Source organism: Martes martes, assembly GCF_963455335.1.
Source record: "Martes martes genome assembly, chromosome: 18".
Lineage (NCBI taxonomy): Eukaryota > Metazoa > Chordata > Mammalia > Carnivora > Mustelidae > Martes > Martes martes.
In genome coordinates, this window is record NC_137906.1 from 28,835,674 (window position 1) to 28,851,972 (window position 16,299).

The window sequence follows — 16,299 nt, forward strand, 5'->3', positions numbered from 1 at the left end:
TAGGGAAATAGCCTTCCTTCAGGCTGAGAGGGGAAACCGAGGGCCATGGTCTGAAGAGGGGTGGGGTTTGTCTAGAAACTGGGCACATGTGGCCTCGGGTGGAATTTCAAATAGTCACAACCCCTTAGAAATCATTTACGCCAACCCCACCTCCACATTTTCCAGATAGAGAAACCACAGGCAAGAAGGAACATAACTGTTCTAAAGTCACCTCACCCAGGAGTCAGGGTCTAAGCTGAAGCTTAGGGAGGATAAGTAATTTGCCCAAGGCCACACCAGTAAGTGCCAGGGCCAGGATTTTGAACTCAGACCCTGATTCTGGAGATCCGACTTCACCATTCTGGTCAGGCACACACCCTTGCCCTGTCCTGCCTAGAAGCATGACCTACTTGAATATGACTCCAGCACCCCTGGGTGAGGTGGACCATTCCCCAACATGACAGAGAAGGACGCCATCCTCAGCAGGTGTCCACTGGCTGCTCTCATCAGCTTCCCTGGCGTCCCTTGCCTTAGGACCCAAGTCTGACCAAATCTCTTGGGGACATCAGCTGGGCTCCTGGAGATGTCCTGTGGCATCCCACCCTCTCTGTCTCCAGCTTCTAGGATTCTCTGCCCTCACTGCCATCGCTGTCTTCATGAGCCTCCTCCCTCTGAATTTCTTCATCACCAAGAAGAGGAAACAGCATCAGGTATGACATTTGGGAGAAGGGACACGCTGGGTGGGAAGTGGGAAGGGGAAGCCTGCGGGTTATGGGACTGACATTGGCGCAGGTGCGGGGAGGTGAGGAGGGGAGGGGGGGACAGAGTGGCATGAGCCTTTCACGGCACTCAGACCCTTGCCTTCCGCCCGGTATCCCCATCTCGGTGGACAGCTGCTGCACCCCTCCAGCATTCAGGCCACAAACCAGCCATGGGTCAGCTTTGATGCATCTTTTCCTGACATGCCATCCATCAGCAGACATGTCCAGAATGTTGCCCCTGTCTCACACTCCCTGAGTCTCTGCTTCTGCCCTCATCCCTACCCGGGAATCTCCTTCAGAGTCAAAGCCAAGATCCTGCGGTGTCCAGCAGGGCAGCTGTGATCCGGGCTCGCCTCCTGGCCCCCTACCCCGGCTCACTCTACTCCCCCACTGCCCTCCCCCAATCCTCAAGCTCTACTCAGGGCCTTTGCTCCTCTGGTTTCCTCTGCCTAGGACTAGCCCTCCCCCAAGAGGGCCCTGTCTCCCCACCCCTGAGCCCTCACTGGCCCCTGGTTACCATAGCAACATGTCCCTCCCCTTCATGCCCAGCTGCTCGTCAACTTGGCTTGTGATATCTGGTTCCATAGCACTTGTCACTTCGTGCCCGGCTCTTGGATTTGCTCTCTCTCTCCTGAGACTGGAACTTTCACAGCGCTTGGGAATATGCACTGATTCGATCTCAGCTTCTAGAAGGACGCCTGGCACTTGGATGGAGGGAGGGAGGAGGGGAGGGTGGAGAAAGATAGGTCTCACAGACACTGTTTCTGGAGCCTTCTGTCTGGCCTCCTCTAAGGCATTCTCCACACCTGCCCTGGCGAGGAAGCCCCTTGTTGGTGAAACACAGGGAAACTCAGCCCACATTCCTCTGGCTGACCTCCATGTCCCAGTACGGTCCAGCCCAGCTCCCCCTCCCCCACACCCTCCCGGACCACACTGTCTGTCCTCTGGGTCATGCTGTCCCCTCCATCTATCCCGTCCACCTCACCTACCCATTCTTTGTGTGCTCAGTCCCTCCTCATCATAGCTCTCGTGTCACTCCAGGCTGGTTCAGGGTTCAGTCTCTTCCACCCCTACCCCAGTCTTGCTTCCTTCCGTGATGGCCCATGATCTGTCACCACCACAATGAGGGCCGAAGCACGGGAACAGGAGGGAGGAGGCACTGACAGTGGTCCAGGGGCTCGATGACCACGAATTGGGCCAGGATGGTGGGGAGGGCGATGTTGAAAGGCAGACAGTTTGGGGCCTGGCGTGGAGGGAGAATCAACAGCATTTGCTAAAGGCGGGGTGTGGTGGTTTTGCAGAAGGGGAATTCTTGACATTTCCCTGACCTCTGTCCTCCTCCTCCCTCCGGTCCCAGCAAGAGCACATGAGGCAGAAGGATTCTCGGGCACGGCTCACGAGCAGCATCATGGGGAATATGAAGATAGTCAAGTCCCACGGCTGGGACGGAGCCTTTCTAGAAAGAATCCTGCGCATCCGGAGCCAGGAGCTGGGCGCCTTGAGGACCTCCAACCTCCTCTTTTCCGTGTCTCTGGTGTCCTTCCAAGTGTCCACGTTTCTGGTGAGGTCACCCTGGCCTCTCTGCACAGCACAGACTAAGGGAGGGAGTGCTCAGGGTGGGAGGTGGGTAAGGTAGGTGGAGCCCCTGCCCCCCAGATCCTGGATCTTTTCCAGACCACCCCATCGCTCAAATGTAGCTCTCCTGGATCCTTCCCTCTGTCAGGGATCCTTGCTTTGTGCTGGATCAGCTAACCACTTAGATAATTCCCCTGAAGGTGGTCGTGGCTAATAAGGTCCATCATTCTCCTGTAGAAGGTGCCAGGCGTCTGGAACTGCTGCTGCTTCTGGCACAGGGGCAGGGAGCTGGAGGGGGAGAACCCCACGTCCTCACTGACGCCGGCCATCACATGGCTGCCGCGGCCGCACACGGGCACAGTGCCTGTCCTGTCCTCCAGTTCATTTCACTAATTGCTGCCCGATCAGCCTTCCCAAGGCACAGCTCTGACTCCAGTCACGCTGTTGCTAAAAATCTGCAATGGCTCACTGCCACATACATAAATAAATAATCCAAGCTCCTCATGAGATATTCAAGGCTGGTGGTAGATGGACCTTAACTGGTATTTCCAGAAGGATGAGAACCCCCCACCCCAGGGAGGGGGGGCAGGCATCCGGTGTTGCCGACACAATCAACACTCAGAACCACAAGTACCATCACTCAGAACCGTGAGAGCCCCCCAGCAGGATGGATGAGTCACCATTACATCAACTGATCATTGTGTCATCACCAAGTGACACCTAGAACCGAAACACGGCCAACACCTAGAAATCACATCACCCAGTGACATCCGGAACCACAGATGCCACCAGTGCCCATGGCCCTCCCCTCAAGTGCTGTTGATGCCCACAACTCCAGGGTCGTCTTCAAGGCGTTCTAGAACCACAAGTCCCACCCATGTCTAGAACCTCCCACATGCTACCAAAGTCAAACATCATGGCGTCCCCAGATGCCAGGAACCAAAAGTTGCTGGTCCAGAACGGGGGCCGCACACATAGCTCCTTTCAACAAGACACTCATACTTTTTAAGAAACACTGCACAGCTGCATGAACGAGGAGTGAGGCCGGAGGGTTCGCAGAATTTGGGGTGAGGGGCGGATGGAGGGGAATGTTCCAACATGGCGGGCCCCCGGAGATGGCCCGGTGGCTCGGGTTCCCAGCTCATTGTCACTGCCCCTGTGTCCCCACCAGGCCGCACTGGTTCTGTTTGCTGTCCACACGCTGGTGGCCGAGGAGAACGCCATGGACGCCGAGAAAGCATTTGTGACCCTCACGGTCCTCACCATCCTCAACAAGGCTCAGGCTTTCCTGCCCTTCTCCATCAACTCCGTGATCCAGGTGAGGCGGTGGGGCAGGGAGGCCCTCTGGGCAGCCTTGCAGGGGTTTAGCGGGAAGGCCCAACCCCATGCATCCCCACACTGCCCCCAGGGGAGGAGGCCAGGCGGGGGGAGAGGGACGGTGCAGAGAAGCAGGGAGGCACAGAGGATACAGCAACGCACCAGCCTGCCCATTTCTTTTCCATACCAAGCATTATTTATGTGGATTCTTGTCTCCTGCTGTCTCCACTCACACTGGGCCATGATGGAGATGAAGGCAAGTGGCCTTGCTGACGCGTCCCTATTTTAACAGCCGCCCTAGGGGGACGATGTTTGAAATTATTTCCTTTTTTTTTTTTTTAAGATTTTATTTATTTATTTGACAGACAGAGATCACAAGTAGGCAGAGAGGCAGGCAGAGAGAGAGAGAGAGAGGAGGAAGCAGGCTCCCCGCTGAGCAGAGAGCCCGATGCGGGGCTCGATCCCAGGACCCTGGGATCATGACCCGAGCCGAAGGCAGAGGCTTTAACACACTAAGCCACCCAGGCACCCCCGGAATTATTTCTGATAATGGTCTGATGACTCCCTTGGACAAGCCTCCATCCTTCTGCTGGGTCTCATCTGGGCAGCAGCCCCATTGTCCCTATTATGCTAATTAGGAGAGAGGAGCTGGGAGGTCACTGTCACCATCATGGTCCCCACCTCCATGTGCACTGTTTCCTGTGACTCAGAAAGCTTTGTGCTAATGCCTTACAAATGTACTGGGCTCGGGAGACCAGAAGCTTTTCCACATCCCAAGGCATCAGACACCCGAAGCTCAAGTTCTTTTTTTTTTTTTTTTTTTTTTTTTTTTGCTCTTTGGGCACCAGTGACCTGGGGCTTTGGTTTCCCCAGGCCCGGGTGTCCTTGGACCGTCTGGCCGCCTTCCTCTGCCTGGAAGAAGTGGATCCTGGGGCTGTGGACTCAAGTCCCTCCAGATGCAGTGAGTGCAGACTTCACCAGGAGGGGTGCGGGAGGGGTGACAGGACCGGCAGCCCCCCTGCAGCCCCCCTGACCAAATGCCAGGGTCCAGCTGGGGGGCTGCTGGCGCCAGGATGGCACGTGCGGATGAGGCCGTCAGCCGTGTACTGTGGGAACGAGGACGGCGATGCTGTTTCCCCCCAGTCGACATTCAGCAGAGATTCGTGAGCACCTACTATGTGCCACTCTGGCCGTACGGCCTTGAACCCTCCCACCAACCAGGTCCTTGCCCTCATGCAGAATGGCCAGGGAGATAAGCACGGCCGTGTGTTCCTCAAGCTAGGAAATAAAATCAGAGGGGTTCCAGGCCCCGTGGTGCGATGAGACTCACCAAGCATGGCTTACCTGGGTTTCCCCATTCTGTCCCGCAGCTGTTGGGGAGACCTGCGTCAGCGTTCATGACGGCACCTTCGCTTGGTCCCGGGAGAGCACGCCCTGCCTGCGCAGGTACAGCCCGGCCTCCCCGGAAACGTCCTTCCCGTTGGCAGGAGGCAGACGCCAGAGGCTCCAGCAGCTTCCGACAGCTGGACGCTGGAGGCTGGGTTAGTCTGTGCTGGGGCTGGCAGGGAGATTGGTAGAACCAGCCCTGGGCAGAGAGTTTTGGGGAAGCCGGACTCCTGGAGATGGAGGAACAGGAGAGAGTCTGAGCCTCCCTGGTCAGGAAGGAGACACCTCCCCGCTCCTCAAGCTGGCCAAGATGACACCGAGAGAGGCCTAGCCGAGAGGCGCCCCACGACCCAGCCTCACCTGCCGTGTCTGCTTCTCTCTCTCTCCTGTGTCAGTCCCCGGGTCACGGTCTCCTCCAGCCTCCCAGTGCTGACTGGGTCTCTGTGACCGAAGATGCCAGTCCAATTCCAACACCCCATTAAGAAGGGAAAGAAAATACGCTGGGAAGTCTTCATGTCGATTGTCATCTAGTCACTTTGTAGTCGTTGTTAAATGCTTGCCGTGTGCCAGCCGCTGTGGGAGGCCCAGGGGACAGAGTGGAGAGAACAGACACAGGCGCTGCTCTCTTGGGGCTGACCTTCTGATGGGGGCACCCAAATGAGGAATTAGGGCAAGGGAGTGATGTCGAGGGAGAGGGATGAGTAGTAAGGTCATGATAAAGGGAAGGAATTAGCCTTGCAGGTGTCTGGGAGAAGAGGTTTGTAGGCCGTGGGAACAGCAAGTACAAAGGTCCTGAGGCAGGAGTGTGTCTAGACCAAGGTTTCTCTACCTCAGCATTAGGGCTGGAGATTTCTTTGTTGTAGGGGCTGTCCCGGGCCTTGTAGGATGTTTAGCAGAACCTCCAGTCTCTACCCACCAGTTTCTAGCAGCGACCCCCACCAGGTGTGACAAATGACACGTGGGTAGGGGCCACAGTCCCTCCCGCTTGGGAACCATTGGCCTGCGGTCTTTGAGAGGGGGAGGTCAGTGAGGCCCAGGCAGAGCCGCTTAAGGGACAGAGAAATGGGAGGTTAGGCGTCCTTCGTGAATGGCTGGGACTTTACCTTTTCTCCTGAGTGAAATGGGGAGCAGCGGAGGGAACTCATGATCCCCCTTGGGTTTTAACAGTCCCTCTGGCAATAGGGTGGGGGAAGGGCTGCGGCCCACCATAGGGGCAGAGGGCACGTGATGAGCAGCCTAGCGCAGTAACGTAGACCAGGGCAAGGCGGGTAACCTCTTCTGTCACCTTCTGTGTGCATACATGTCTGTGGGTATTCACAGGTGTGAACAGGTGTGTTTGTGTAAATGTGCGTGCACTTGTGGGTGTGCTTATGTGTCCGTGTGTTCGTCCGTGTATGTGGCAGGTGGAGTGTGCGTGGGTGTGTGCGCTCGTCTGACTTTGTGGGGGAGGCTGCGTGCCTGTACTCGTGGGCTGTGCGTGCCTTACGCGTGTCTGCTCGTGTGCGTGCGCATGCGTGTGTGCGTGCGTACGCACGTGCATGGCGAAGATGGCTGCTTGAGTCGCCAGACAGGGACAGGGAGAGGGAAAGACCTTTGGAGGAGTCACCAACGGGGAAGGCTGGCTCCGTCTGGGCTTCCCCAGTCCTGCACAGACTCAAGCTGGGCCCTGCCCAGGGACATGTCTCCCCTCCTGTGTTGCCAGGATCAACCTCACTGTGCCGCAGGGTCGTCTGCTGGCTGTTGTCGGTGCCGTGGGGGCAGGGAAGTCCTCCCTGCTGTCTGCCCTCCTCGGGGAGCTGTCAAAGGTGGAGGGATCGGTGAGCATCAAGGTGAGGCTGCCCCACTGCCTGTCTGCTAGAATGTCCCCCAATCTAAAAGCCCTCCCATTCCTCCCTGTTCCCCCAGCTCCTGCCCCCTCTTCCCCTCTCCTAACCTCCTTCCTCCCCGTCCCTCCCCGCTTCTCCTCCTTCTCCAAAATCGCTCTTAACTCCATCCCTATCAGCTTTTTAATGGCCAAATGAGTTGCATTTTAGGGTTCCGTGGCCTACGTGCCCCAGGAGGCCTGGGTCCAGCACACGTCCGTGGTAGAGAATGTGTGCTTCAGGCAGAAGCTGGACCCGCTATGGCTGGAGAGGGTCCTGGAGGCCTGCGCCCTGTGGCCAGACGTGAGCAGCTTCCCTGCTGGGGTCCACACCAAAATTGGGGAGCAGGTGAGGGTCTCAGGGCCTTCTTGCCAGGGGGAGGCATCGGAGCTCAGGACCAACTGCCTCCCTGACCCGTGGGGCTGTGTGGAGGGAGGGACGAAGAGGAGACAAGGGAGCAGGGAAACGGGGCAGACAGAGGGCCTCACCCAGGGCCAAACGGGAGCTCAATCAATAGTGGCTAATAAGCGAGTGATTACAAATAGAGACGAAAGCAGAGGCGTGGTAGGGACTGGTGGACAGAGGCTTTCAGCAGCAGGGCGTCAGGTGATCTGGGCTCCCTGCCCTGTTTTTCTGGATGACATTGATCAGATAGCTTCCTCTCTCTGGGCCTCACCAAAGGGTCTGGGGCAGAGATGTCCAACAGATAGGATTTATGCATCTGGAGCTACGGATTGGGCGGGGTTCAGCAAACTGTGACCCCCAGGTCAAATCCAGTCCACTGTGCATTTTTTCGAATGCAGTCTTATGCGGACATGGTCACGCTCACTCATTTACCACGGTCAATGGCTGCTTTGCATGACAGGGGCAGAGATGGGCAGTTGTCATGGAGACTGGGGTTAAAATAGTTACTGTGTTTAGGCGCCTGGGTGGCTCAGTGGGTTGAGCCTCTGCCTTCAGCTCAGGTCATGATCTCAGGGTCCTGGGATCGAGCCCCGCCTTGGGAATCTCTGCTCAGCGGGGAGCCTGCTTCCCCTTCTCTCTCTCTGCCTACCTCTCTGCCTACTTGTGATCTCTCTCTCTGTGTCAAATAAATAAATAAAATCTTTAAAAAAAAAAAATAGTTACTGTGTGGCCCCTTACAGAAAAAGTTTGCCCTACCTTGGATTAGGGAGTGGAGAGTGAAAAAGTAGGGTTTGCTATTAAGGGAACAAGTGGGTTTCCTGGAGAAGAGGAGAGGGCCCCTGTATGGCTGAGGGCTGTCCAGAGAGGAGGACAGGGCATCCTGGATGCCAAGGGAGAGTGTTGCAGAAGGAAGGAGTGCCTGCTGCCTGTTACCTCTGTCTTGCTATCATATCCTAAACCAAACCTGTGCTCCCCCAGGAACTGCCCACCCACCCTCACCCCTATCCCAGTGACCAGAGTTCCATCCCTCCAGAGCTCAGATCCCAAACCATGGTGTCATCCTTGATTTTCCCCTTTACATGCACCCATATCTGATCATCAGCAAATCCTGTTGGGTCCACCTTTGAAGCAGACCCAGAGTGTTCTGGTATTGTCCAACCACCCCTACATGGCTGCCCTGCTTGTTTCTGTCTTCATGCCAGATAGGCTAATCCCAGCGCCGCAGCTAAAGGGATTCTGTTCAAACATAGGGCAGACCACATCCTTTCTCTGCTTGGAATCTTCCAAGATCTTCCCATCTCCCTCAGAGTCAAAGCCAAAGTCCTGAGTGTCTGCAACAAGGCTTCTCAAGGTCTGGCCCCACTTTTCTCTCTGAGTCTATCTCCTATCATTGCTTCCCCTTTTCTGTTTCACCCCAGCCACATGGATCTCTCCATGATGTTCACTAAACACTGAGAGCATATTTCCTACCTCAGGGCCTTTGCACCTGCTGTTCTATCTGCTTGTAAAGCTCTTTCCCAGGGCTCCATGGGTCATCCCTTACTTGGGTCAGGTCTCAACTCAAATGTCCCCCTAGTGCAGAGGCCTTCCCTGACCACCTTACCCAGCACAGCAAACCTGCTCATGCTGGTTCAACATACACGCTAATTCTACTTTGCTATTCTTCCTAGCACAGGTGATATATTTTACTTGTTTATTGATGACGTGTCTCCCATCCTCCCTTGTTAGAGCATAAGGTACATGAGAGCAGGGACTGGGTCTTGTTGCTTGCTGTACCCCGGAGCACAGAACACTGGGTGTATGGTAGCCATAAGTGGAAAATGATAGTGGAACGAATGAATGAATGACCGAACGAACGAATGAAAGACAATAAGGACTGATAGGTTAGCACTGGGTTGGACAACAGGGAGATGACTGGTGTCCTTGAGGAAGGCAGAACTATACGGTGGGGAAAAGAGAACACAAGCCAGACTCAAGGGAGAAGTTGATGGTAGGAGAGGATAGAGCAGAGCATGTGGATTAACTCCTCCTCGAAGCCCGGCTGGGCGGAGACCAAGGGGGACACTGGCTTGAGAGCAAGCGTTTGCAGCTGGCAGGTGACCCCATAGGAAGGGCATGGGGAGCTGGCCCTCACTCTGATGAGCAGGTGTGCACCAGGCCCCTGTCCCTCTCCTGTGGCCACAGGGCATGAGTCTCTCCGGGGGTCAGAAGCAACGGCTGAGCCTGGCCCGGGCCGTGTACAGGAAGGCTGCCGTGTACCTGCTCGACGACCCCCTGGCGGCCCTGGACGCCCACGTCAGCCAGCACGTCTTCAACCAGGTCATCGGGCCTAGCGGGCTGCTCCATGGAACGGTACGTTCGGGTAAACATGTCACCATTCACAGCCCAAAGGCAGGGGAAGTCCTAACCCCCGTCTGTCTCCCCACCACTCTCCTCGAGTCTCATTTTCCTCTACAGTGGTTGGCTTTGGCTCTGACAATGCCACATGACAAACAAGTCCCCATCTCAGTGGCCCACAGCGGCAGCTAGTTCTTGCTGGTTAGACTGTTCCCAGCTCAGCCTCACTCAGGTCACCGGCCAGGTTCAGGGGAAGCCCGAGTCTTCTTGGTTCGAGACACAGCTTAAAGGACACCCTCTGTTGCTCTGCTGGGACATAAAGAAAGAGAGCAGGAGTCCAAGAAGGGGCGCTCTCCCCACACTGAGCCCCAGGACGCTGCCTCCCCCTCCCACCCAGCTCGGGAAGACTGGGTCAAACACAGGAGTGTAACTTCTACCCCTTCCCTGGCCAGACCCGGATTCTCGTGACCCACGTGCTCCACGTCCTGCCCCAGGCTGATTGGATCGTGGTATTGGACGATGGAGCCATTGCTGAGATGGGTCCTTACCAGGAGCTTCTGCACAGGAAGGGGGCCCTGGTGCGCCTTCTGGATGCAGCCAGACATCCAGGAGACGGTGGAGATGGAGGTATTGGCTGGGCTTCGCTGGCTGGCTGTGGCTGGCTTCTGCCACCCTTGGTTGGGGAGAAGGCTCCAAGGATCCCACTGGTGTGACTAGAATGCTCTGGCCACAGCCTTCATGGGGGGCCAGGCCTGGAAGCAGACAGCACTCTAAAGAGGCCACCTATCCCCTTGGTTAGAGCCAGTGACACCTGCTGTGAACCAGGGACAGTGCTCAGGGCCCCTACATAACTTATCTCATCCGATCTGCACAACAGCCCCGTGAGGCACATGCAGTCTTCACTGCCTTGTTTCTAATGAGCAAAGTGGGCAAAGACACATGTTCTGAGGTCACAAGGTTAGAATGTGGGGGTGTTCAAATCTGCCATCTGGGTTCCTGACTGCTACAGGGCTTGAGCAAGGTGGTCACCTGGTGGCTGGAGGCCAGAAGGCCTGCGACATGCTAGCTAGAGCAGCTGCAGCTGCTTTATTTATTTTTTTTTTTTAAAGATTTTATTTATTTGTCAGAGCGAGCGAGCACAAGCAGAGGGAGAAGCAGGCTCCCCGCTGAGCAAGGAGCCCCATGTGGGACTCGATCCCAGAACCCTGGGATCATGACCTGAGCCAAGGCAGACACTTAACCAACGGAGCCACCCAGGTGTCCCGTAGCTAGGGCTTCGAATAACCAGAAAACACAACGCGTGCTGGAAAAATGACCACGCGTTAGAAGGGAAGCCACCAATGCAAGCCCACCCACAGTGAGTGGCTCCTCCCATGTGTGAGCTCATTGAATCATTTCAGTGCCTCTGTGAGGTCAGGGCCGTCTCACCTCCATTTCACAGAGGAGAAAACCGAGGTGCAGAGTGAAGGAACTAGCCCAAGCTTACATAGCTTCTAAGTGGCTAGTGCTGAACCCAAGCGGCTTGGTTCCAGAGTATGTGCTTTTTCATGAGTGGGCTGGACGCTGCCCCGACCCTGACCCCCGCCACAACGACAAAGCAAGGACACAGTCAGGGGCCCCAGCCCCAGGCTCTGCCTTGTCTGAAAACATCTGGTGAGCTCTGGCTCACCCTGGTAGAAATCCCAAGTGTTGACTCACAGTGCCACCATCCTGGAGCTTGGAGATGGAACCCGTCTGGCCTGGGGGATGGACAGAGGGAGGGTTCTTTCTCGGGGAGGTGACTCCTGGGGTTGGCAGGCAGGTACCAGAAAAGAACATTGCAGGCACAAGTCCGTAGCAGGTGTGTGATCACGTCTGCTGAGTGAGTGAATGAATGAGTGATTGAAGGAATAACGTTCCCGGAAGAACCCAGGGAGGATGGAGAGCGGTTGCAAGAGCCAGATGGGAGGAAACAGGTGCTCAGACAAGTGAATGCCATATAGCCAGTGGGAGTCAAAGCCGGTGCCCAGAACCCGAGTAGTGACCCCTATCGTGTGACAGGACTCCTTTGACCTTGCAGAAACAGAACTCACGACCGAGGCCAAGGACCCCAGAGGCTCTGCTGGATGTGAGAAGCCCACGGGTGGACCTGGGAGGTGAGTCCGCTGTGGTGCTAAGCATGGGGAGTGCTACCAATGGCCTTGAGGGTTCGGTGCACACACCCCCCAGACAGGAAAACTGATTTGTCCTCCTTTCCTCTCAGTGGCAGGTCCATGAAGTTAGTCCCTGGGAAGGATGGTACCACCTCAGAGGCCCAGACAGGGGCTGCCCTAGATGAGCCCGAGTGGGCAGGACAGCCCACAGCAGAGGACGGCGTGCGGAATGGCAGGGTAACCGCCAGCTGCTCCTTCCCCTCTGCCTCCACTGTTACGGCTGCTCACCTTCCCCCCCACCACCCCTTGGGGGCTCAAGACCTCCCATCCGATAGATACTGCACTGGGTGGGAGCAGGGAGACTCCCCTTTATTGAACACCTGCCGTGTGCCAAGTAAGACTCCAGATACTTCATATTGCTTAATGCTTTCAACCTGTTCTGTAATTAGATGGTAGCCCCATTTTAGAGATGGAGAAACTGAGGTCTTAAAGAGTTTGTGTTCTTCTAGCGAGCAAGGCACCAACCTGGGACTCAATCTAGGACAGTCAGCATTTGCAGCTTAAACTATTTTTTTTTTCTTCTATGACGCTGTGTCCACCCGTCCATCCACCTGCCTACTCATTCATTCCTCGGTCCCCCTACATTTCCACCCACTCACCACCCACCCCATCCAACCTACTCGCCCATCCATCCACCTACCCATCTACTCAGTCATCTATCTCACCCAGCCTCCCACCTTTTCATTTATCCAACCGTCTACCCACCCATCGACCCATCCACGTACCTATCCATCCATCAACTCACCTATGCACCCACTCAGCTACAGACTCACTCGTTTGTTCATCCATCCACCCACCTGCCCATTCATTCACCCATTGACCCAATCACCCTTTTCCCCACCCAGCCATCCACCCACTCATCCACCCAGAAAACATGTACAGGACCCCCACTCCATGCCAGGTGATGTCTCTGGTGGAGACTGCCTACTAGTGGGGGGAGAGAGTCAGCAAACCATCAGGCAACTGAGCAAGGTGGTATCACATAACGATAAATGCTATTAAAAAATAAAGAAGGGCTCTGGGTTGGGGACCAGCCACAGACAGAGCAGGGGCAGAGCATTCCAGGCAGAGGGAACAGCAGGTGCAAAGCTCCGGGGTGGGAAGGAGCTTAGGGTGCCAGAGAAAAGAAGGGGATCCCATGAGACCAGCAAATAGTAGGAAGTAAGCTTAGAGAGATAGACTAGAACTTTGGAATTTCTTCTGAAAGCAAGAAAAAGCCATGAACAGGTCAGCAACAGCACGATGGGGTTGGGTTGAATGTTTCCAGGAGTTCACTCTGGCTTACAGCCACGTGACGAACTTCAGATTTGTGGCAGCTAACCCTTAGGCAAGGGTCTAAACCTCTTTATGTCTCAGTTTCCTTATCTGTCAGGTGGGAATTACGATGGGGACAGAGACATATGCCTGTCCTATAGTATGTGCTCAGTAAATCACTCCCAAGCCGGGAAGGGCCACCACCTGTCCCCTTTACGGCTCCCACTGGTCCTCTGAGGGTTCTGCAGACAAAGGGGGGTCTGGAGCCGAGGTGGGGGCCTCAAGGAGAGATGGTGCTGCAGGTGGGGGGCACCAAGAGAAGATGGATAAGGTCTGCGTCATGGCTCCATCTGCCCTGTCAACGTGTTTTGAGAGCCTCACGTGGTCTTTCCTCCCTTCCTTCCCCCGGGGCCTCTCTCTGCCCCCATCTCCCCTCCATGTGCTACAGGTGAAGGCCACCCTGTACCTGACCTACCTTCGGGCTGTAGGGGCTCCCCTCTGCCTCTATGTACTCTTCCTCTTCTTCTGCCAGCAAGTGGCCTCCTTCTGCTCCAGCTACTGGCTGAGCCTGTGGGCGGACGACCCCACTGTGGACGGGCGGCAGACGCAGGCAGCTTTGCGGGGCTCGATCTTCGGGCTCCTAGGCTGCCTCCAAGGTACCCCTCGCTGGCCTTCCTCACCCTCCATCCTCCCAGCCCCCTCCGAGGTGCTCAGGGATCCCTGGTCTGCCTGTCCGTGGCTGATCATCTCCTTCTTGAACATTCGTGCAAACACCCTGGTCTCGAGGGCAGACCTGCACCCGTCCACTAAGGCTTGGGGGCATGGGGGACACGGCACTTCCCTCCTCTCCTGGAGCCCCCAGAGCCTGTACCAGACTCATCAACAAATAAATGCAGGATCTTGGCCCCCAGTTGTTAGGGGGCACCTGAGGACTTGGGCAGGGACAGACCAACCGTGGTGTTTGGATTGGCTGGGGATAAAGTCTGCCTCCCCTCAGCGATGGGGAGGGAAGTGAGTGTTATCCCGAGCACACAGATCAGCACTAGGAGGAAGGGGTTAGGTTAGTTTCCTACAGCTGACAGAAGTTACCACAAACTTGGTAGCTTAGAACAACAGAAACGCATCTCTCAAAGTCCTGAAGCCAGAAGCCCACAGCCGAGCTCTCGGCAGGACTGGGTCTTCTCAGAGGCTCTGCTGGAGCACGGGTCCCACGCCTCTCTCCCACTTCTGCTGGGGGCCAGCAGTCCTTGACTTGTAGTATCTGTACCTGTCTTCACATCACCTCACCGTGCCCCTGGTTGTCTTCTCTTCTCGTAACGATATTAGTCGTTGGATTTAGAACCCGCCCTAAGTCCAGAGTGGTATCATCTCAAGATCTTTCACTGAAAACATCTCCAAAGATCCTATTCCCAAATAAGGTCCCATTCCGAGGTTCCTGGGGGACTTGAGTTTGCAGGGTGGGGAGGCACACTGTTCAGCCCATCAAGGGATTGTCGAGGTGGTCAAAACAGAAGATGGCCACCATGGGGTGGTTGGGGGGCGGTCTCAGCTGTCATTCTCTGACACCCTCTCTCTCTCTCCCCCCAGCCCTTGGGCTGTTTGCCTCTGTGGCCATGGTGCTCCTAGCGGGGATCCGGGCATCCAGCCTGCTTTTCCGGAGACTTCTGTGGGATGTGGTGCCATCTCCCATTGGCTTCTTTGAGCGGACCCCCCTCGGGAACCTGCTGAACCACTTCTCCAAGGAGACAGACACAGTCGATGTGGACATCCCAGACAAAGTCCGGTCCTTGCTGATTTATGTTTTTGGACTCCTGGAGGCCATTCTGGCGATTATGGTGGCCACCCCGCTTGCAGCTGTGGCCATCCTGCCGCTGGTGGCCCTCTACGCTGGGCTTCAGGTAGGAAGAGACTGAGGAGGTTCCCAGGGCCAGCCCAGGTCACCCCAGCCAGTCCCCTGTCTCTGAGCCGGATTCTGGGTGGGAGCGTCTGTCCAGTGGGCATCTGGGGACCGTCCCTAGAAGAACTCCCAGAGGCAGAGAAACCACAATGTGTTTCCAACACTTTTTACTCATGTCCGTCTCCCAGACGTCCACCTCCAGGTTCTCAGTAGCTCACATCACACCGTGCTGCTGCTGGAATCAGCTTGATCTTTCCCAGTGATCTAGAAACGAAGAAGACACGGCAAGGTCTCGAAGGCTGTCGTATTAGGGTTGACTCTTGCTGTTGCCTGAGCAGTTGCCTCCTTAGCTTGGAACAAGAGGACAGAATCTAATGGCTTACGTTCCTGAAGTGCAGTGGGCCAGTGGTCACCAGGACGCTGTCCCTGTCTCTGTCCTCACTCCATGGGTCTCCAAGTGTGGTCTTAGACCTACAGCATCAGTGCCAGCTGGGAGCTAGTTAGAAACTCACATTCTCGGGCCCCATCCAGGACCTACTGATGCAGATACTGTGAGGGAAGCTCACCCTCCACCCCAGGAAATAAAAAATAGAGTAGAAAAAAAGCTATGGTCCTAGGACAAAAGCCATAGCCCCTGATGTGGTCTCTCTGTCCTCTTAACTCGGGAAGGGACAGCCTTGGGGGCAGGTGGAGGTGGGTCTGAATCCGGGCCCTGCCACTTACTTGCCGTAGAGACCCGAAGCAGCTGCTCTGTCCCTCTGGGCTCTAGGTCTTCTCGTCTATAAACCGTGAAACCCACTAACGTCCACCTCCTATTAGTAAATGCTGTTTGTAAAGAGCCTAGCACCCAGCTTGGGTGTTCAGCCCCTGCACAGCCTCCTGGCCTGCACGCAAACGGCAGCTCACACCAAATAATGGTCTTGTTATTTGCGTGTTGTTAGGTTCCCAGCACCTGGCATGGGAGCTCCAGCTAAGGGAATGAATTCCACTTGGCCACCTGCCTCCTGTGCCCTTTATAGTGTTGTTCCCAAAACGACTGGCCCTAAGTGAAGCAGGGGGCCTCAGAGCTGGGAATGAGACAGTCACACCAGAGGAGGGATTTCTCAGTCCTGGCTGTGCATGAGAATCACCCAGAAGGTTTTATTTAAAACATGCCGAGGCCAAGGGGACCCCACCAGAGATTCTGATTTACTTGCTCTGGGCTGGGCCATGGGAGGGTGAGCTTCCCGGGAAAAGAACCCATGTGATTCTGATTCTGCAAGGAATTGGGAGCCCAGAGAGGGGAAGCAACGAGCCCAAGGTCACAGAGCAAGCTGGTAGCGGAGCCTGGTCGG

At 55.9% G+C, this 16,299-nt stretch overlaps 1 protein-coding gene across 4 annotated transcripts in view; it reads left to right on the forward strand.

Annotated features, from left to right (window-relative positions):
• Window positions 1–16,299, forward strand: part of ABCC6 (ATP binding cassette subfamily C member 6) — a 46,533-nt gene that overhangs the window by 20,502 nt on the left and 9,732 nt on the right. For all 4 annotated transcript variants that reach the window (XR_013968447.1, XR_013968448.1, XM_080831020.1 and 1 more), the window contains 13 exons: window positions 597–689; window positions 2,098–2,301; window positions 3,487–3,633; window positions 4,506–4,593; window positions 5,003–5,078; window positions 6,721–6,847; window positions 7,052–7,228; window positions 9,470–9,637; window positions 10,075–10,249; window positions 11,682–11,757; window positions 11,865–11,991; window positions 13,517–13,724; window positions 14,656–14,966. Coding sequence is in view for 2 of the 4 variants with exons in the window: in XM_080831020.1 (XP_080687146.1) it covers window positions 597–689; window positions 2,098–2,301; window positions 3,487–3,633; window positions 4,506–4,593; window positions 5,003–5,078; window positions 6,721–6,847; window positions 7,052–7,228; window positions 9,470–9,637; window positions 10,075–10,249; window positions 11,682–11,757; window positions 11,865–11,991; window positions 13,517–13,724; window positions 14,656–14,966 (1,977 nt within the window). In the remaining 2 variants the exon portion in view is untranslated. The remainder of the gene's footprint in view (window positions 1–596; window positions 690–2,097; window positions 2,302–3,486; window positions 3,634–4,505; window positions 4,594–5,002; window positions 5,079–6,720; window positions 6,848–7,051; window positions 7,229–9,469; window positions 9,638–10,074; window positions 10,250–11,681; window positions 11,758–11,864; window positions 11,992–13,516; window positions 13,725–14,655; window positions 14,967–16,299) is intronic.